The sequence below is a fragment of the Oikopleura dioica genome, chromosome XSR (genome assembly GCF_907165135.1).
Source record: "Oikopleura dioica chromosome XSR, OKI2018_I68_1.0, whole genome shotgun sequence".
Lineage (NCBI taxonomy): Eukaryota > Metazoa > Chordata > Appendicularia > Copelata > Oikopleuridae > Oikopleura > Oikopleura dioica.
The window spans coordinates 1,941,174-1,959,409 of NC_137294.1; the positions used below are offsets into that span (position 1 = coordinate 1,941,174).

Sequence of the window (18,236 nt, forward strand, 5' to 3'; positions counted from 1 at the left end):
ACTAGCTGACGAGTTAGATTAGGAAACGCTGCATTTTAAATGAATTATTTAACGATTTCTTGAGCTAGAATGGCAGACTCGGGCTCAAATCCTGAAGAGGGTTCGATCCCCAACGAATCGGTTCAATCAGTTGGCCAGAGTTTCATCGAGCCAACAGGCGAGGAAATCAACGACACCGCCGTTATTGACAGCTTCGAGGACACTGGAAAACCGTCCGTTCCTGTCGACGGGAACCAGGCCGCTGGACAAGGCGCTGCTCCACTACCAGGAGTGAGTGGTGCCGCCAATGCTACTAATACGGACTTTTTCAACCAGGTATTGGACTGAGTAATCTACTTGTTTAATCTATGTATTCGTGGTGCTAAATCAATTTCGCTCACTTTGAGATTCTTGAATCCAAGAATTTCGTGTTTAATCAGTTGTTGTATTTGGAATAAAATCAGTATTCGTCCTAATTACTAAGTTCTTTGTTTCAGAAAGTTGTGTTAACAAATAATTTCCTTATCAATCTGTTTCTTCTCAAATTAGTCCTAGATTCGAAAAGAAACTACTTTACCAACCTCGAAATTCACTAATTCTCTAGAACGCTCATTTGCATTAGCTTTTTTCTACGCATTTGAATTGAGATTTTCTTTTTTCTCCCATATTTGGAAAAAAAGACAACGAAATGGGGACAAGTGCGTCTCCAACAGCCCCGACGAAGACAGAGATTAAGCCGTCTCGTGCGGTTATGCACAACCGTTTTCAGGAAAACTCGTTGATTAAAGACCCAAAGAAAACAAGGCTCATCTCACCGACGATTCGACAACCTAGAGGAACTAAGAAGATCAAGCCAAAAGTGTACATTCCAGTGATGATTGGTATCCCAACTCCGGTGCTCGTGAGGCCCGAATTCGACCCCGCACTAGATTTCAATTTTTACGACCCTTCTCTTTCTCCGCCATTGCCTAGCCCGTTCTTTGACTATGGTTACTCTTCAGGAATTGCGTCTCCTTGGAGCTCAAGTGGTTTCAGCAGTTCTACAAGCCCCTGTATCTCCCCCTTTTTTTCTCCTAAACCCTGGCACGCCCCGTTCCAGGACTCCCTCAACTCTCAAAACCCCTCACCTAAGAATGCATTTACACCAAAACAATCCTCTGATGCCGGTTTACTAGCTCCTACGCCTCAAATCGCCGAGAAACCAACTCAGACATTGAACCCGAAGCCCATTCCAATCGCCAAGACCAGACCACCTCCGATTATCAAGCCAAAGCTGATTCAACACTCACAACCAAGAACAGCTCTTATTGTCAAGCCAAAGAAAGTTTCCAATCCTAAGCTTATTCCAAAAGCCACGCAAAAACCACCTCCTGCTGCCAAGCGAAGCTATAGTGCCAGTGTTCGAGGAGTTCAAAAACCCAGACTAAGCCCAGTAAAAGCCCAGAAAAAACTTACCTACAGCGACAGTGTCAAGCGATCTCTAACTGCCAACCCAGAACAAACCCAAAACAATTCGTACTCAGCCGGCAAACATTCCAATCCCAGAAAGGATATCAAGAAATCGTCAAAAGGGCAAGTTTATAAACCCCCACATCTCAAGAAGCGCGAAGCTGCTGAAAAAGCCGCTCAAGAGTCTGCCAAAGAAGCCGCCGAAAGAGCTGCTAAAGAGCCCACTCATGTAGCAGCCGAAGAAGTAAGAAAAGAAGACCCTATAGGTCCAGAAAACTCACCAAAGAAAAAAGAATTTTTGGCGCTTTGTAAACCCTTCAGGCAGCCGGAAGAACCAATTCTCTACCGCCGTGAGCCACTTCTCAAACCTCCGATGCCTGCACAAGCTCCCAGACAAATGGGTTTCGGTGTAAGAACTCACCAATTAATGTCACCGTTCCAGTTCTTCCGCGAACGACAGCAAGCTGAAAAGAGAGGGGTTATTATTACTCCCAATTATCGACAGTTATCAAGTTACTGAGATTTCGGTTTTCGCTGATATAAGATAATCAATTTGAATGACAACTACTTCAGTACTTTCCATAAAGAATTTAATTCTATTATCTCATCAAAAGCCGTCATCTTCTTTTTTTTTCAGTTATCTCAGACTCTGAGTCAGAGCAAAGCGTTTTTTTTGTAAATTACCCATTTTTTTCATTCACTGCATGCGATAATCAATCACAATTAACTAACATTCAATCTCCTAGCTCAGAGTGAGGCTCTCATGCCAATGATTTCTAGCTATGGTGAGTTAACGCCTTCCTAACTCAACTTTTAGCTGGACATGAGCACGCTGCTTCAAAATCAAGCAACTTTGAGCCTTTTGCAACAACAACAGCAGCTCCTTACCGGCCAAGCTCCAAACACTGCCCAAACAAATCAAGCAAATCTCTTGCTTGCTGCCCAGCTGGCTCAGCTTCAGTCCCTTATGCCTTGGGCTCCCGCAATGGCACAAACTGCTCCCCCAGCAGACTTGTATGCACAGCTAGGCGCTACTGCTCAACTGCTTAATCCTTTTATGGGCTTTCCAGTAAGTAAAAACATAAAATTTAAATTTTTTTCTTTTATGAAGAACTTATGCCAACTAATCTTCTTACAGGCTGATGGCATGTACAATCCGCTAGCAATGAATCCGATGACAGGATGGCCAGGCGCCCCGCAATCTCAAAACCATCGTCCATCGCAAAAGACTGCCTCTCAGAATGCAAAAAGCTCAAAGTCAGCTGGAAACAGAAGCCAACAGACGCCGAGCACTTCCGGCAAGTCGCCATTTGGCATGAGCGCGTTGGAGACTCAACTTATCGATATTATCAACGGACAAGCGCAGCAAGGAGAAGGCTCACAAAATGGCGAGGATACCGATAGATACTCGCGCAAGGTTTTTGTTGGCGGCCTCCCGGTTAGTTCACATTTTGATTTTCCTCCTGTTAAATATCGATTCTTTCCAGCCTGACATTGACGAAGATGAGATCCAGGCGTCTTTCCGAAAGTATGGCCCCTTGGTTGTTGACTGGCCTCATAAAAATGAGTCTCGATCGTACTTTCCCCCAAAGGTAAAAACATTTTTTTGTCAAGCTTTTTATCTAATCCTCAAGGGCTACGCCTTCTTGCTCTTCCAAGACGAGGTGTCCGTCCATGGTCTTGTGCAAGTCTGCGTCAAGGAAGACGACAAATTATTCACGACCATCTCCAGTCCCACGATCAAAGACAAGGCCGTTCAAATTCGACCTTGGAACCTAAGGTACGTATCAATATTCTGATCAGCACTTTTCATCTTTATTTAGCGACTCAGACTATGTGATGGATGGTTCGGCGCCTCTCGACCCGAGGAAAACTATTTTTGTTGGAGGCGTTCCTAGGTAGATTTTTTTCAGTCAAATGAGCGTGGACTTTATTTGAATTAGGCCTCTGCGAGCTGTGGAATTAGCGATCATTATGGAGCGTCTCTACGGTTCTGTTTGTTACGCTGGAATCGACACGGACCCCGAACTCAAGTACCCAAAAGGCGCTGGACGAGTGGCCTTCTCCTCGCAACAAAGCTACATCGCAGCCATTTCTGCTCGATTTGTGCAGCTGCAGTACGGCGACATCGATAAGCGCGTAGAAGTAAAGCCTTACGTCCTCGACGACCAAATGTGTGACGAATGCGCCGGGCAGCGATGTGGGGGCAAGTTTGCGCCCTTCTTCTGCGCAAACGTGAACTGCCTCCAGGTGAGTTGGCATTGAAAATCCGCCTTGTTCATTTGGGAAATCGACTCATAATTAACTTTTGTACTGTACCTATATTTATTTAGTATTATTAATAAATATTTATTTATACAAGAAAAAAAAAACTAATAGCTTCATTCATTAACCTATGCATGCGACTCAAGGCTAGTCGGTGCTCGTCACGTAATTCAGAGTGATTAAAATGGAATCCCTTTTAATTACTGAAATTGGTGATTTACAAAAAAACAAACCTTTCAATTCAAAAGAAATTCTTCATTGAATTGTAGTATTATTGCGAGAACTGTTGGGCGTCTATTCACGCACGGCCCGAGCGTGCCTTCCACAAGCCCTTGGTGAAGGAATCCACCTACACGAGGTCGAACAGGACCAGCGGGCAGCAGCAACAAGCGAGTGCCCAAAGCGCCGCCGCCGCCACCCAATCCCAACAAGCCAGCCAGTTCCTGCTCTCGTGAAAGTCATTAGTACTTGATTCTTAAGTTCCTCATCAACTTATTTCTCTGCTAGCTCGTATTGACTTTGCTAGTTTTTAATATCCGAAGTCTTTATTTTTCTTCACAGCGGAGCACTCGTGCCCAAACCCACCCAAACAATTCATTGTCATACTTATTGTCAAGTATAAACCAAAAGTGGATTGCCGAACAAATTTGGCCTTGCCAAATTTATACCGTCTTTGGAGCTATCTTTTTGGCTGCTAACCAAAAGACCTTTTACTAGTTTCGGACCTGTCTTGCTTTTAAAAGACTGTTTTCTAAGAACTGTTTTTGTTTTCATATATTTCTACTTAACGCCGGAACGCATAAAATTTTTTCAACGACGAACGCAGATGGTACCAATTAATTGGTATGCCCCTTTTACCCCTTTTTGACAATGAAACTGATTAGCTCACTGTATAAATGATATAGATAAATGATTCTCAGACGCTAAGCTTCAATTTCATCCCCATATTATACCGATATCATAACATAAATATGAGTAAATATGCGTATTGCCAAATGTGTTGAAATGGCATCGAAGGGCGCTGTACCAATTAATTGGTCGCTGTGCGTTTCGGCGTTAAGCTTAAGCTCGTCTGTTTTTATCAGATACTCGTAATTTTTCATTTTTCTCAAATATATATTTTAATATTTTAACAATTTATTTTTGCGCGGTTATTTTGGCCTGTCATCGCCGCAAAAGTTTTTTATATTTACAAAGGCATCTTTTATATTAAAATAAGAATTCTCAAGTGCATACGTTATAATTGTGTAAATACTATATAAACAAATGGAAAAGCACCTTCTCAACCCCCAAGTGAACAACCCCATGACACTTAATTTTCACTGTGTTACTCCCCGCTGGTGCAACTTTGCTGATTCATATAAATTTATATCTTTTCGTAGAACAGCTTCTTTTCTCTCTTGTCGTGAAGCATTCAGTTCAGGGTAAGACGTTTGCTTAGAAAGACTTCGCCAACTGATGATTTTTAGTAAAGCGACTCTAGATCCCCAAAATAGCATTTTCGAATCTAAAAGCTCAATAAATTCATGTTCTATAAGAGCTTTAGTTTCCCTTAGCAAAGTTCTCTTCCTTGATTTCAGAATAGATTTTTTAAAACCAAATCTATCTATTTTTATAATGTTAAAAATCTAATTCTTGGAAAAACACGAAAAGCTCCCGAATCCCCGTTTCCCATATTTTTCTATAATCGTTTTACTAAAACACATCGGTGAAGGGTTGTACTCAAAGCACGTTCTGCCTATTTATCAGCCCATCGCAAAAACAACAATTACGAAGCAGACCTGTAGAAATTAGCCAGTTGCCGAACTCCTGGAGCTCTAAAGCACTGCTACATTACAGAGGAGATTCTAGCTTCTTCAAAGAGTCCATCGCTTATTTTTTGACTGGTCAGTTTTCAAATTTCTTTCTTCAAAAATCTACCCCTTTCACCTTTCACACTTGACCAAGTTAGTACAGTAAGACGGATTCTAGCTTTAAATGGCAGCCCTTTTCCCCAGAATGTGACATTTCAATGTGCCCTTATTCTTTTTTCTCAGCCGCGGATTTTCTATTTTTCCTTCTAAAAACTCTTGCATGAGCTGGCTGCCGAGATTTTTAATTCGAAACTTTTGACTGTTTAAATTACTGAAACTGTATAATTCAAAAAATATTGCAAACTAAAAACTTTATTAAAAAAAACAAGAATTCTGGAGTTTTCCGACTCTTCCCACCCGCCAGATGTCTTCCCACAACTACTAGATTGATATTTTTCTTATAATCAAAAATAATAAAATAAAAAAGGCTCAAGAAATGCAAAGTGCCTGACAAAGGTGAGAATTTATATATCCGATTCTAGGATCCGCAACCTGTGTAGAAAGCCTGAGTTCAGGGTTTGAGAAAGCTTGCTAAGTTGCTTCATTTTTGTAAAAGCCGGTTAGCTATTCCAAATCCTGACTCAGGTTTCCTACACAGGTTGACGCCCCCAGATCAAAGTGTCTTTCTTTTTCTAACTTGATCTCGCTCTTTGCATTCTTTGTGTCGATTTATACTTATTTATAACATTTGTATGTGTATCTCGCCCACTTTTCTACATTTGTAAAACAATTTCTTCGTTTCGGCATCGCTCGATACCGAAATGCTCATGCCTTATAATAAAAAGCGAAAACAAGAAGTGACTTGGAACGGAACTAATTTCTGTTTCTCTCTTTAGAAATGCAGAAGCCGAAGATGTTGCCAGTTTTGCCGGTTTCGCACCGCATCGACTACTTGTTCGAAGTCGCCGAGACGGTTTCCATCGAAATGATGAAGGAGCGCGACTGCATGATTCTCCCTGTTGAAGCAGTCGCTGATGAAGTGGCCAAGTTGCTACCTGATAGGCCGCAAGGCCAGCATTCGATGCGAGCGCCTGGCTATCTCTTCCGCTACATGCTGGATGTACTGTCGCTTATTGCACCTACTCCTCGGATCGAGTATCGACTGAAGGCGCGGACAAACCGTTTGCTTCACGATGGCACGCACGTCCACCTCTTGAATCAAAAGTACTGGTTCCCCTCGCCGACCTCTTTTATCGCTAGGAGTGCATGCCGAGTCAGATTGCCTAATCATATCACCCGTCATGTCTTCGACCTTACAGTAAACTTCCAGTGCATCCAGGGTTATTGGTACAATCGAAAGAAAGAGAAGGGCTTGCTTCTCACCCCTCTTGGCCAAAGTATCGGTAACGAATCAGTGAGCTTTCTTTTTTATCGTTTGTTTCAGTCGAAGACTACGGCTGCTTCGCCACCTATTTATTAGAACGCTGCAAGCAATACCGACCGAACTGGAGCGAGGAGGACGTGAAATTATACAAAAAGCGTTTGATAGGTCAAATTTTGAATATTTTGGAGAAGCAGGTGAATCACACCACGATCGTGGACATGGCCTATTTGACATTTTATTCGTTCTCGCATGTGCCGATGATTGTGGACACTGAGCTGATCTACAGACTCACCGAATCGGACGCGAAATTCGAAAGAGACGGGCTCTTTTTGAAGAGAGCGGGATTCAGAGGATTTTACGTCAATCCGGGAGAAATGGACGACGAATGGAACTCGCTGGATCCTGAAGAAGACGTAACGGACGACGTAGCGAAATTGGGCGACGATGACATTCTGCAGTCTTCGATCGTCTCCGAAGAAACATGGGAATAGTTCCCTGGATCGCTCTCCAAGAGACTTTTGCCACTTACTGCCCTTAGACTTCATTTATTCCCTCTAGCTGTACATACACGACTGAAAAAGCAAACCTAGTCGAACTTCCTTTTTATTAGAATGGGCGTCGAAAATGATTCTGCGACGCTGGAAATTAGCAAGAAAAGGAGACTCGGGTTTGACAAGAAGCAAGCGACGTTTTCGTCTATGTCTTCGTCGCTTATGATGACGTCCGCTCTGCGACAGAAAGAACGATTCAAAGCGTTCGTAGAATTCTCGACGGCGATAGACGAAAAGCTAAGAAAACTGCATTTGAACATGACCGAGCGGGTGTTTCGGGATATTCTGATGTATGTTTCTGAAGTAGAAAGCCTCATGGACGCGGAACGAGTGATCGAAGACAGCGTTCGTCTTCTGCCAGTGATTTGCTTCAACACCGGCATCAATCTAGCCGATCACAAGGAGACGTTTAAAATCCTCGGCAAATATCTCGAGAAGGAGCTGGGCGAGTCAAACATAAAAGTGTGCAGACTCGCGGCAAGCAAGGTGACGACGCTGAAATCGACCTTCGCAAGCATGTGCAACCAGCTGGGCGTCAAGTACTCGGTCGACGCGACGATCACAAACATTGAGAAGCACTTTCGTCAAGAACAACTTCAACTGGACGAAGAAGAGCTGCAAAAGACGCAAGAGCCACTGATCGTCATTATTCTGGAAAACTGCGAGGCCATCGACATTCGAATCTTTTCGAAGTTCCTGGAGATCATCGCAAATGCGCAGAGCAAGCTCAAGATCATGGTCATCCTCGGAATAGCTACTGACACCGAAATGCTCAAAGATCTAATCCCATATGAAGCGCTTTCGCTTTGCGATATCAAACAGTTTCGCTGCTTGGCGGCGACGCATTACCTCCAAGAATTCCTCGACGCGGAAGTTATGCATCCTGATTCATACTTCCAACTTTCTGGTCGCTGTTTCGAGTGGTCCCTTATTGAGTTTCTTAGGTAGCGTACCCATATCGAACTGCATTCGAACTAATCCGTGATTAAGCCATGACTTCTCTGTGGCAAACTATGCCTCAAAGTTAAAGTTTGCAGCTTTGGCGCATTACTCAAACTACTTTGCTTCTTTCGCTTGTTGGCCTCGAGAAAAGTCACTTGAAATTGCGAAAACGATCAGCAAACGAGAAATCGCTATTGTCAACTCTCTTCCTTCAGTAAAACAAAGTCCGATTTCCTCGGCAGCGGAGTTCGTCGCAGCAATAGAAGAATTCTTCGACAACGAGCGAAAGACGCGCATGTTGCTCAAGTGTCTGCTCTCTGTTCAAAGTCACTTCATCGACCCTGTTTTCGGAACGCGCTCGCCAAATATATATGCGTTCGTTATCGGAAGCGATCTACAAGTCCACCGAATATCGAAAGTTTATTACTTACTACGGAGTCCTCGACTTAAAATCCTTCCAAAAATCAATTGAAGAGCTTTGGAAACTCCTTGGGAGCTCCCCAGGGATAGAGAATTTTCCGATGCTTAGTGAAGCCGTTTCCGATACATTTGATCGCTTACAAAATGAGGACTTGAACAAATTACTCGAAGACCCCGACCTCAAGGAACCAGAAATTAAGCGGCCGAAGAGAGCAGCGAAGAATGCATTCGAGCTTCAAAAGCAACTCAAGGACATGGCGCTACAGAATAAGCCGGGTCCGAAGACCGTTTTTCAGGTACGATTTAGTCAATTATTTTCTTATAAAAACTTTTTCAATAGGAGGTCAGAAAGGAATTCTGCGGGAGACTAGATAAAATCGTCGAAAAATACTTGAGTAAGGCGCGACAAGAAAAGCCTTTCGCGGAGATTTTCTTCTTTTACAAACTCAAACTGGTCGACAACAAGATGGTCCCTCCGATGGTCAATAACATCGAGCGCTCCCTTAAGAATCCGTTTCAATACACTAAGTAAGCGACTCGCTTATTTCAAAATATCGAATATGAAATTAAGGGACGAAAAGATGCAACTGGTAAACGCAGATAGCAGTAATCCCAACCTTCCGCCTGTGTGTGTTGCTTTCAAGCTCTTTACTCAAATGGGTTCGATGGTGAATGTCGCAGACTGGCTTGACTCCTTCAAGTGTATTCTTGAAACCAGAAACAAGAAAATCAAGAAGGAAGACTTGGATGCCACGTTTTTTCAATCAGTCAGCGATCTTCAGTTTCTCGGCCTTCTGAAACCCACACAGCGAAAAACCGATCACGTCCAGAAAGTCACCTGGGCACTTTGAACATTAGAATTCACTTGTTTATCCAATTATCACTGCCTCTCAAATTAAAAACTAGGTCTGTCATCCTTTAGACTCTCAAAGGTCACTTTCAGCATGACTCGGGCGAAATGCAAGGATGGCATCAAGAATATCTTGAAGTTGAGTTCTTGCGGCATCGTTCCACCCGCGTTGTATGTATCTGGTGCGGCTGGTTGTGGCAAGACGCACATGCTGAAGCAGATCATTGCGGAAAGACGGATGGAGGAGCCAGTCGATGTGGTTTTTATTAAATCGAATGAAATCTATTCTTCGCGGCTCTTTTACGAAGCCATTGTTAATGGTGTTCATGAGGCGACCGGAAGTGACACAAAACTACCGGTCATTGGCGACAATCCAAGGTGAACATCTATTTTCCCTCAATTCAGTCGAGTTACTTCTATAAAAGCTCAATGTTCTACGTTGTTGGAGAACTGTTGGCGGCACATGAGCGTCCAGTTTTCGTCGTGATCGAGCGGGCAGACTTGTTCATCAAGAATCTGCCAGAAGCAGCGACATCCCTCGCTCAACATGAAAAGTTTATACCAGACAATCGCTTGTGCGTCATTTTCGAGTCTCGAGTTGCCTTTCACTCCGTCATCTATCCAAAATCGGCAGTGTCGCCAGTGATCTTTCCCCTCCCGGAGTACAGCTCTCAAGAAGTTGAAGCTATTCTGCGCAAAGAGAAGCCCGCTGACATGTCCGACGTGCTCTTTCACAATTTCATTCAAGCGATTATGGGTTATTTCTACTTATCGACGCACGATTTGCGTTTGCTCAAGTACGTGGTGCAAGAGCAGCTGCCAGTGTATGCAAAGCCCGTGCTAGATGGAGATGTAAGCGAGAACTCGGCGATCTTGCTGTGGCGGAAAATTGAGCCGACATTCAGAGCGGCAAGAGCAAGTTTGTTCTTGAAGTCGAGTCAAGAGGAAGACAATCATGTGTAAGCTTATAGAACACAAGCATCGTTCTCTTTCTTACAGCGCTTTAGAATTGACTTGCCTTACTTCTCCAAACACTTGTTGATCGCTTCCTACCTTGCTTCATTCAATCCTCCGAAAACGGACAAAAGATACTTCCTCAAGAACGCTGGCAAGATTAAAAAGAAACGAACTTTTCGAGGGCCTGAAGTGAAACAGCGACTGATCGGGCCTCTCCAGTTTTCTATGGACCGGCTTATTGCCATTTTTGAATCGATTACAGAATCTGAGGACCGCAGTATTTCGATTTTATCACAACTCAGAACTCTCGTTAAGCTCAAGCTTATCACAATTGGTAAGGAAGTAAGTCGGTGCATTGATTTAAAAATTTACCGTTTAGCTTCGAGCGACACACAAGTTCTTCAACCAAAGATGAAATGCAATTGCTCCGAAGACTTCATGCGCAAAATTGCCCACTCTGTCCGCTTCGAGTTGGACTCGTATCTTTTCGACAATGTCTAGATATTTTTTGCTTCGTTTCCTAGGCGCATCCAAGTTACACTCACAGCCACATTTACAGTTCTTATCGACTTTCTTATTTCAGACCTAACTCGGAGTGAATGATATGATAGTACATGAATGGCGGTGATAAGATGCTTTTCGCTGAGCAAGCTGCGCGTTCGGATCCATCCGAGGTAACAAAGAAACTTGGCACTTCAGCTGAACGAGGTCTCTCTTCCGTTCAAGTTACCGAAAAACGGCGTCTATATGGAAGCAATGAGCTCAAACCGCCCCAACCACCGCCTATTTGGAAAAGATATTTGAGCCAGTTCAAGGATCCGCTCATCGGATTGCTTGTTGGCTCGGCCCTTGTCTCGGTCCTGACAGGCCAATTTGATGATGCAATTTCAATCTTCATCGCACTCGTTATCGTCGTCAGTGTTGGCTTCATTCAGGTAGCGAAAACAATTATTTCAACATTTGATCATCTTTGATTTTCAGGAATACCGATCAGAGCAGGCCCTTGAAAAATTAACAAAATTAGTTCCCCCAAAAGCGCGTGTTGTGCGCGATGGGCGCGAGGTCGACATGCTCGCTTCTGAACTCGTTTCTGGCGATTTAGTCATTCTCAAAACTGGAGATCGCGTTCCTGCCGACATAAGAATCATCAGCCAAAATGGTTTTCTCGTTGACGAGAGCTCAATGACTGGTGAGCCAGAGCCACAAGCGAAAACCATTGAGTCGATCGTTGTTGTTGGGACTTCTCAAACTTACAGCAATATGGCCTACATGGGATGTCTTGTCTTATCAGGCAATTGTCGAGGTATCGTCACTGCGATAGGAGAAAGCTCGCAGTTCGGTGAAATGGTCAAGCTCCTCTCTCAAGAAGAACCCCCGAGGACTCCACTTCAAGTTTCTATGGACAAACTAGGCCAACAACTGTCCTTTGTTTCCTTCGGCGTCATCGGAGTCATCTTCTTGATAGGCATGATCCAGGGCAAGGGTGTTTTGGAAATGTTCACGATGGGCGTCTCCTTGGCTGTCGCCGCTATTCCAGAAGGTCTCCCAATTGTCGTTACAGTAACACTCGCTCTTGGTGTATTGCGAATGGCCTCTCACAATGCTGTAGTGCGTCGTCTTCCAGCAGTGGAAACGCTTGGTAGCGTCGATGTTCTTTGTTCGGACAAAACTGGAACATTGACGAAAGGCGAAATGGCCGTGACTGAAGCTTTACTCTCCGATGGCTCAAGAGCGAGCATCGGGCAGTTGGTCATGCTCCATGGTGAAGTTCAGCACGGACGATCACATCCACTCATGGAAGCATTGACGACAGCATGCGTAGTGTGCAACAACGTCCAGCCGACGTATGGTAAAAAAAGAGGCCTTGGCAATCCAACAGAAGCAGCGTTGATGGGCTTCGCTCAGAAACTAGGACTCGAAGATCTGCGGAATGACTGGCAACGTGTCAAAGAAATCCCATTCACTTCAGATTCTAAAACGATGGCGGTACAGGCTGTCTACAACAGAGATCCCGATCGCAAGCCATTGTGGTTCGTAAAAGGTGCACCAGAGATCATCCTCGAAAAATGTTTTCTCTTCCAAACACGGGATGGGCGACAAAATCTAACTACGAAAACAAGGATATCACTAAATGATCACGCGACGTATATGATGAATCAGGGTCTTCGTGTTCTAGCAATTGCCAAGGGAGAGAAAACGCCCGACGAGTTAATATTCCTTGGTCTAGTCGGGATTTCTGATCCACCGCGACCGTCCGCCTCGAAAGCAGTCGCCGAGCTCCGTGAAAGAGGTGTCGAACTCAAAATGATCACTGGAGGTAATTTCAAATCTTATTGCGAATCTCAATCATATTGTCCTATATTTTCTTTTCAGATGCCCGTGAGACGGCTCTTGCTATCGCTGCCAAGCTTGGAATAGGCCGGGATTTCGCAGTATCAGGAGAAGAAGTCAGCAATCTGGATGCAACCGAACTGACCCGATTAGCGAACAAAGCAAATGTGTTCTATCGCACATCGCCTCAGCACAAACTTAAAATTGTCAAAGTATGTTCAATTTGATTATTCATATTCATTAAAATATTTCAGGCGCTTCAACTCTGTGGAAGAACAGTTGGAATGATAGGAGATGGGGTAAACGATGCGGTAGCCGTGAAAAAGGCCGACATTGGCATATCAATGGGAGTTAATGGAACTGACGTTTGCCGAGAAGCCGCGGATATGGTTCTTTTAGGTGCTAATAAGTATTCCACAAACTTTTTACACATTTTAAGATGATAACTTGCAAACGATCGTTCCAGCGATTGAAGAGGGAAAATCAATTTTCTACAATATCCGCAACTTCGTTACTTTTCAGCTTTCTACCTCAATCGCTGCGCTGAGTCTCATCGCTATCTCGACAATACTAGGCCTGCCATCGCCACTAAACGCCATGCAGGTGCTATGGATTAATATACTTATGGACGGACCTCCAGCACAGAGTCTCGGGCTGGAGCCCAGCGATCCCGACCTTACCAAGGGCAAGCCAAGGCCAAGAGGGCAAAAACTATTGAACAAGAGCATCATCAAAAGGATACTTATCAATGCTACTTTGATTCTTTGCGGGACACTTTGGGTCCTGACCAGAGAATATCTAGGTACACAAGGTTGGATTTTGTCGTCTCTATAAGCTGTTTTAAGACGATGGGCGGCTTTCTGATCACGAGAGAACAATGACCTTTACCTGCTTCGTTTTCTTCGACATGATGAATGCACTTGCCTGTCGATCCCAGACGAAATCAATTCGTCATCTTCCTCCGAATAAACCGCTTTTCATTGCCGTCTCTTTGTCCATCGTCGCTCAGTGTAAGTTCCTTTGCCATTCAGCGTTTTCTTAAGAGCTCGTATTTAGTACTCGTTGTCTATTGGGCGCCACTGCAGTCCGTGTTCCAAACACAATCACTGTCTCTCAAGGACATGATGACGATAGTCGTTATTTCTTCATCGGTGCTAGTGACTTCCGAGTGGATGAAGTACAAGAGCCGTACTCAACGGAAACCTGCCGGATCGCCTGTGCTGCGTGAAGTCATCTGAAAATAGCTTTAATCAAGATCGAACTGCTCAGAGTTTGAGTGCTGTTTTGAATCGCCAAGTAGTGTCTTAAGTGAATTTTACCTGCCCAAAGAACTTGCTATCATATTTATATACATATATCTTCTTTTTCATTCATTCTCGACTTGTGCAATATTTAATCTAATAAATTTAAAAATATTACATCTTCTTATCGTTTTTTCTCGAGAACTGGCGACAAAAACGACGTATTTCTGTTGTTGCAGGCACACGTCTTTTCAAAGTGCAAGAAGTAAAATGTGCGTTAGTGTAGAATGGTGTTGTAAATGAATTCGGAAGAGAAACGGCGCAAACTTGAAAGCAACAAAATAGTTCTACCGCCGCTCAGTACAGTAACACATCGTCAAATTCTGGAGCAATTAGCGACAAGCGACTCTACAAGCATTGAACTCCCCTCTGGATCGGGGACGTCAATATTTACCGTCGAAAAGTTCCAGCCGGGGAAATGAAGAATACGTCATTCGTCCTCTCGATAGACTCAACTGTTCCAAACGATGATTCGCGACGATCACTTTCGCGAAAATGGAAACGCTTGACTGTAATACACTGTTTTGCAGTGCTCGAGAATAAAATTCGGTTTAGCAATGTCAGAAGCGAATCCTTATTGTCTTTGTGATTCTCATCACGACTTTGACTTATGTGAGCCACAATCTCAATGAAATAAAGCGTCGTCATCATCAGCAGAAGAAAGCTCACAGAATGAACGAAAAACCAGAGCATGCTATTGAAGATGATCAGCAATACTTGAACGATTATAGATCTGAAAAGTACGAAGAGCGTGACGAATTCGAGAAGGCTCAAGGTTTGGCATAAATTTTATTTAGTTTATCTTTATAATAATGAGTAACAACGAGAAGGAATACTTAATCTTTTTTGATAGTTATTCCACCAGACTCAGATGGCGGACGTTTTGAAATTGATCCCGATGAGCCCGAGTACGAACTTGAAGAGCGCGACGAAGACACTCCCGAGGAAATCGAGCCAGAACCAGCCCGCGTTTCTGATGATAGTTATGGACACTGGAGAGGATCCGGCCGTGAAAATCGAAATATGACCGCAGTGAAAGAAGCGTTTCTACATGCTTGGAGGGGATACACGACCTATGCGCTTGGTCACGATATGCTCAAACCATTAAGCCATCGTTACGAAGATTGGTTCACCACTGGCGGAGACCAGATGGCTCTGACAGTAAGAAATCACCAAAATAAGTGTTTGGCTAACTCAAGTTTTAGCTGATAGACTCGCTCGACACAATGCTGATAATGAATCTCACGAGCGAATTCAAAGAAGCGCGGATGTTCGTCAAGAACCGCCTCAGTCTCCAGCCAGACAACGGCCGAGTTAACCTCTTCGAATGTACCATTCGTGTTCTTGGGGGATTCATCTCAACTTACTATCTCACAGGGTATTTAATTCGCTGATGTTTTTAAAATCTATAAATATCTATAAATCTAATTTTAGCGACGAGCTATTCAAAGAAAAAGCTCTTGACATAGGCGATCGACTACTGCCAGCGATTACATCGTCAAAGTCTTCGGTACCATATTCCGATATCAACCTCAGAACTCGGGTCGCAAAGCAACCAGCTTGGGGTTCAAGCTCGTCGACAAGCGAAGTCACGACGATACAGATGGAATTCGGAGCGCTCAGGTTAGAGTAGTTTTATTTTGTTTCGTTTATTCCGATGAATTTGAGTACAGAGAATCTAGCACAGTAAATTTTCTTTCTCTTTGTTGTTGTTTCCTCTTTTTTCTTCTGCTTTGTAATTTTTCCACGCCTTCGCGAGATACCATTTGTAGGTTCGAGTCTTCGGAATCTTTGTTTTTGCCAGGAAATCTTCGAATTCTTGGAATGCGTTTTCGTCGAATTTCTCAATTTTCAGGGCTTTGTCTTTCTCCATCATCATGTGCCAGTACTCGATTTGAGCGGAGATTGCCTCACCCTTGATATTTTCAGCGAATTTCTCCGTCCACTCTTTGTATGTTAGCGTCATTTTCTGGAGTAAAAAATGCGTTCTAGCCAGGTTAATAATGCCGCGGACTACCAGCCACTCGGTTGAGTGAGTTGATCGCTATCGCTTCTGATTAAGATGATAGGATAATGAACGAACCTCTTTTATTAGATCGAGCCACTCACGCCACTTTAAGCTACATCTCTGGCGATCGTCACTGGGATGATGCTGTGCGAGATGTTTCCCGCCACGTCTCTCGGCTTGAAACCGGAAAATTGGACGGCCTGGTTCCTCTTTGGATCGATCCAAAGACTGGACAGTTCTCCAAAAATGGAGTGACTTATACGATGGGCGCTAGAACTGATAGGTCTGGAAGATCTTTGTGCTTTATGATATAACTTTAGTTTAGCTATTACGAGTATCTTTTCAAGCGTTGGTACCAGTCGGGTAAAAGCTCCGAGTACAGCTTCATGGTTCAAGACTTCCAAGACTCTATGGAAGGTGTCAAGAAACATCTCTTTGGATACACACAGCCTAACAAATTTCTTTTCGTTGGCGAGAAAGTAGGAACGAGATTCAGCCCAAAAATGGATCATCTTGTCTGCTTTCTCCCCGGCACTCTAGGTAAGAACTGAATCGAAATAAACTGCACACTACTAATATATACTTAAGCACTTGCTGTTCACGAAAAAAAACTCTCGCAAGAATGGTTAGAGCACGCCGAGAAAATTCTTGAAACATGTCACCAGTTTTACGTAACAGAGACTGGCCTGGCACCTGAGATTTCCTACTTCAATACAGACGATCCTTCTAAACCAGATTTGAATATCCACACTGCAGATAGATTTTCCATCCTTCGCCCAGGTAAGTCGTCCTTGATCTCATCATTTTACTGTTTTATTGAAGAAACTGTGGAGAGCTACTTCTATCTGTGGAGACTTACGAAAAATCAGAAATACCGCGACTGGGGTTGGGAGTTCTTCCTCAACCTGGAGAAGTACGCTCGCGTAAAAGACGGCTACACGAGTATAGCTAATGTAGAGTCTAAAACGAAACCTTCGCCAAAAGACAAAATGGAGTCTTTTTCCTAGGAGAAACGCTAAAGGTTTTCCTCGTGGTTGTATTCTATATATCGATTAATGACTTTAGTACCTGTATTTATTATTCTCCGACGACGATATGCTTCCGCTGTCCGAGTGGGTGTTCAACACGGAAGCTCATCCCTTCCGCGTGCAAAAATAAAAAGAAAAGAGTTCAAGCAAACATGACTCAAAGTAGTGACAGAAAGTGCACATGCCAAATATCTTCAAAATTCTGTTTATTTATTTCAACGACTGGTTTTTTACTGTCTTGATTGAGTGGCGCGTTCTAACTGAAGCTGGAGTTAGTACTGAGCGAAGCTCAATAAGCTCGACTGTGGAATATTTAACTTATCATTCTTCTTCTTTTTCTGTAGCGCTTGCCTTGCGAAATTCATTCACCGAGGGTGCAACAATTCAGTTACTTCATGACTAAAACCTACTGCTTAGAAAAGTGTTCTCAGCTTTCTTCATTCAGAATAACAACAAAAATATGAATCCACTGATAAAACAAGTGCTCCAGCGATTTCTCAAGTCACAGGGACGAAGAATCCTGATGCGCGGCGCGGCTAGACTTGCGGCTGGCCTGGGAGCAGGTTAACGCCTGTTTTGAAATAGATTTTTAATAGTTTTCTAGCTGGTGCTGGGGCGGCGGCTAGTGGTGCCGCTGGAGCTGGAGCCGCAGCAGGTGCCAGTGCTGGAGCTGCTGCCGCCGGGGCAGGAGCCGCTGCTGCTGGGGCTGGAGCAAGTGCTGCTTCTCTCGGAGCTGTTGCCCAAGTCGCCGGTCGAATCCCCGCTGCGATGTACCCGATCACTATTCCAGTCATGATGCTCGTCGTGTACGGAAGCGAATACTTAGAAGGCGACGAAAAGAAAGAAACTGTAGTGACAAAAAGCATAATCGAGAAGAGACGAGAAAGACTCGCGAAAGAGCAAAGTGAAGATAATAACTCGACTGATAACAAAAGCTTATCTCTGTAAAATATATTTTATTTTTCGATTCAAAGCAAA

General features: G+C 43.8%; 7 protein-coding genes and 1 long non-coding RNA gene across 10 annotated transcripts; 7 read left to right on the plus strand and 1 right to left on the minus strand.

Moving 5' to 3' along the window:
• Nucleotides 1–68: 68 nt before the first annotated feature.
• Nucleotides 69–6,343, plus strand: LOC145708204 (cytoplasmic polyadenylation element-binding protein 2-like). 3 transcript variants are annotated; one of them, XM_081785858.1, is made up of 8 exons: nucleotides 69–315; nucleotides 2,246–2,497; nucleotides 2,567–2,866; nucleotides 2,916–3,020; nucleotides 3,063–3,208; nucleotides 3,252–3,326; nucleotides 3,372–3,678; nucleotides 3,963–6,343. In XM_081785858.1, the coding sequence occupies exons 1-8, from the start codon at nucleotides 70–72 to the stop codon at nucleotides 4,146–4,148; spliced, it is 1,617 nt and encodes a 538-aa protein (XP_081641984.1). In that variant the 5' UTR covers nucleotide 69; the 3' UTR covers nucleotides 4,149–6,343. The 3 variants fall into 3 exon arrangements, with proteins under 3 accessions (XP_081641984.1, XP_081641986.1, XP_081641985.1); XM_081785860.1 differs by lacking the exon at nucleotides 69–315 and adding an exon at nucleotides 1,713–1,837; XM_081785859.1 differs by lacking the exon at nucleotides 69–315 and adding an exon at nucleotides 1,791–1,906.
• A 43-nt stretch (nucleotides 6,344–6,386) lies between these two features.
• LOC145710431 (uncharacterized) lies at nucleotides 6,387–7,455 on the plus strand. The gene is made up of 2 exons (XM_081788188.1): nucleotides 6,387–6,889; nucleotides 6,931–7,455. Exons 1-2 carry the CDS (start codon nucleotides 6,400–6,402, stop codon nucleotides 7,359–7,361), a joined length of 921 nt encoding a protein of 306 aa, XP_081644314.1. The 5' UTR covers nucleotides 6,387–6,399; the 3' UTR covers nucleotides 7,362–7,455.
• Nucleotides 7,454–9,699, plus strand: LOC145710432 (origin recognition complex subunit 3-like). The gene is given in 5 exon segments (XM_081788189.1): nucleotides 7,454–8,365; nucleotides 8,412–8,808; nucleotides 8,810–9,079; nucleotides 9,124–9,311; nucleotides 9,355–9,699. Coding segments are annotated over 5 exon segments (2,019 nt in total). The 5' UTR covers nucleotides 7,454–7,481; the 3' UTR covers nucleotides 9,635–9,699.
• A 14-nt stretch (nucleotides 9,700–9,713) lies between these two features.
• Nucleotides 9,714–11,146, plus strand: LOC145710434 (origin recognition complex subunit 5-like). The gene is made up of 4 exons (XM_081788191.1): nucleotides 9,714–10,011; nucleotides 10,059–10,592; nucleotides 10,641–10,924; nucleotides 10,970–11,146. The coding sequence occupies exons 1-4, from the start codon at nucleotides 9,728–9,730 to the stop codon at nucleotides 11,089–11,091; spliced, it is 1,224 nt and encodes a 407-aa protein (XP_081644317.1). The 5' UTR covers nucleotides 9,714–9,727; the 3' UTR covers nucleotides 11,092–11,146.
• A 30-nt stretch (nucleotides 11,147–11,176) lies between these two features.
• LOC145710433 (calcium-transporting ATPase type 2C member 1-like) lies at nucleotides 11,177–14,323 on the plus strand. Its single transcript, XM_081788190.1, has 7 exons — nucleotides 11,177–11,525; nucleotides 11,572–12,907; nucleotides 12,964–13,133; nucleotides 13,176–13,320; nucleotides 13,361–13,723; nucleotides 13,767–13,931; nucleotides 13,978–14,323. Exons 1-7 carry the CDS (start codon nucleotides 11,205–11,207, stop codon nucleotides 14,157–14,159), a joined length of 2,682 nt encoding a protein of 893 aa, XP_081644316.1. The 5' UTR covers nucleotides 11,177–11,204; the 3' UTR covers nucleotides 14,160–14,323.
• Nucleotides 14,324–14,447: 124 nt separating this feature from the next.
• LOC145707799 (endoplasmic reticulum mannosyl-oligosaccharide 1,2-alpha-mannosidase-like) lies at nucleotides 14,448–17,641 on the plus strand. Its single transcript, XM_081785377.1, is given in 11 exon segments — nucleotides 14,448–14,733; nucleotides 14,778–14,997; nucleotides 15,076–15,383; nucleotides 15,428–15,600; nucleotides 15,657–15,845; nucleotides 16,343–16,513; nucleotides 16,556–16,770; nucleotides 16,819–17,010; nucleotides 17,053–17,223; nucleotides 17,226–17,251; nucleotides 17,296–17,641. Coding segments are annotated over 11 exon segments (1,851 nt in total). The 5' UTR covers nucleotides 14,448–14,640; the 3' UTR covers nucleotides 17,389–17,641.
• Nucleotides 15,853–16,386, minus strand: LOC145707801 (uncharacterized). Its single transcript, XR_014134772.1, has 2 exons — nucleotides 16,306–16,386; nucleotides 15,853–16,266 (listed from the first exon to the last, which is right to left on the minus strand). It is a non-coding gene; the product is annotated as an uncharacterized LOC145707801 (long non-coding RNA).
• A 40-nt stretch (nucleotides 17,642–17,681) lies between the features above and the next one.
• Nucleotides 17,682–18,225, plus strand: LOC145707800 (uncharacterized). Its single transcript, XM_081785378.1, has 2 exons — nucleotides 17,682–17,821; nucleotides 17,863–18,225. Exons 1-2 carry the CDS (start codon nucleotides 17,719–17,721, stop codon nucleotides 18,204–18,206), a joined length of 447 nt encoding a protein of 148 aa, XP_081641504.1. The 5' UTR covers nucleotides 17,682–17,718; the 3' UTR covers nucleotides 18,207–18,225.
• The last annotated feature ends 11 nt before the right edge of the window (nucleotides 18,226–18,236 follow it).

Excerpts from the sequence above, each read along its gene's own strand:
- LOC145708204 (XM_081785858.1), top strand. The coding sequence starts at position 70 with ATGGCAGACTCGGGCTCAAATCCTGAAGAGGGTTCGATCCCCAACGAA. Across the intron at positions 316-2,245 it reads ATACGGACTTTTTCAACCAG|CTGGACATGAGCACGCTGCT; the intron begins GTATTGGACTGA and ends CTCAACTTTTAG. Across the intron at positions 3,679-3,962 it reads CAAACGTGAACTGCCTCCAG|TATTATTGCGAGAACTGTTG; the intron begins GTGAGTTGGCAT and ends ATTGAATTGTAG.
- LOC145710431 (XM_081788188.1), top strand. The coding sequence starts at position 6,400 with ATGTTGCCAGTTTTGCCGGTTTCGCACCGCATCGACTACTTGTTCGAA. Across the intron at positions 6,890-6,930 it reads CCCTCTTGGCCAAAGTATCG|TCGAAGACTACGGCTGCTTC; the intron begins GTAACGAATCAG and ends CGTTTGTTTCAG.
- LOC145710434 (XM_081788191.1), top strand. The coding sequence starts at position 9,728 with ATGACTCGGGCGAAATGCAAGGATGGCATCAAGAATATCTTGAAGTTG. Across the intron at positions 10,012-10,058 it reads GTCATTGGCGACAATCCAAG|CTCAATGTTCTACGTTGTTG; the intron begins GTGAACATCTAT and ends CTTCTATAAAAG. Across the intron at positions 10,925-10,969 it reads GCTCAAGCTTATCACAATTG|CTTCGAGCGACACACAAGTT; the intron begins GTAAGGAAGTAA and ends TTTACCGTTTAG.
- LOC145710433 (XM_081788190.1), top strand. The coding sequence starts at position 11,205 with ATGAATGGCGGTGATAAGATGCTTTTCGCTGAGCAAGCTGCGCGTTCG. Across the intron at positions 11,526-11,571 it reads TCAGTGTTGGCTTCATTCAG|GAATACCGATCAGAGCAGGC; the intron begins GTAGCGAAAACA and ends TTTGATTTTCAG. Across the intron at positions 13,932-13,977 it reads TTTGTCCATCGTCGCTCAGT|TACTCGTTGTCTATTGGGCG; the intron begins GTAAGTTCCTTT and ends GCTCGTATTTAG.
- LOC145707800 (XM_081785378.1), top strand. The coding sequence starts at position 17,719 with ATGAATCCACTGATAAAACAAGTGCTCCAGCGATTTCTCAAGTCACAG. Across the intron at positions 17,822-17,862 it reads TGCGGCTGGCCTGGGAGCAG|CTGGTGCTGGGGCGGCGGCT; the intron begins GTTAACGCCTGT and ends ATAGTTTTCTAG.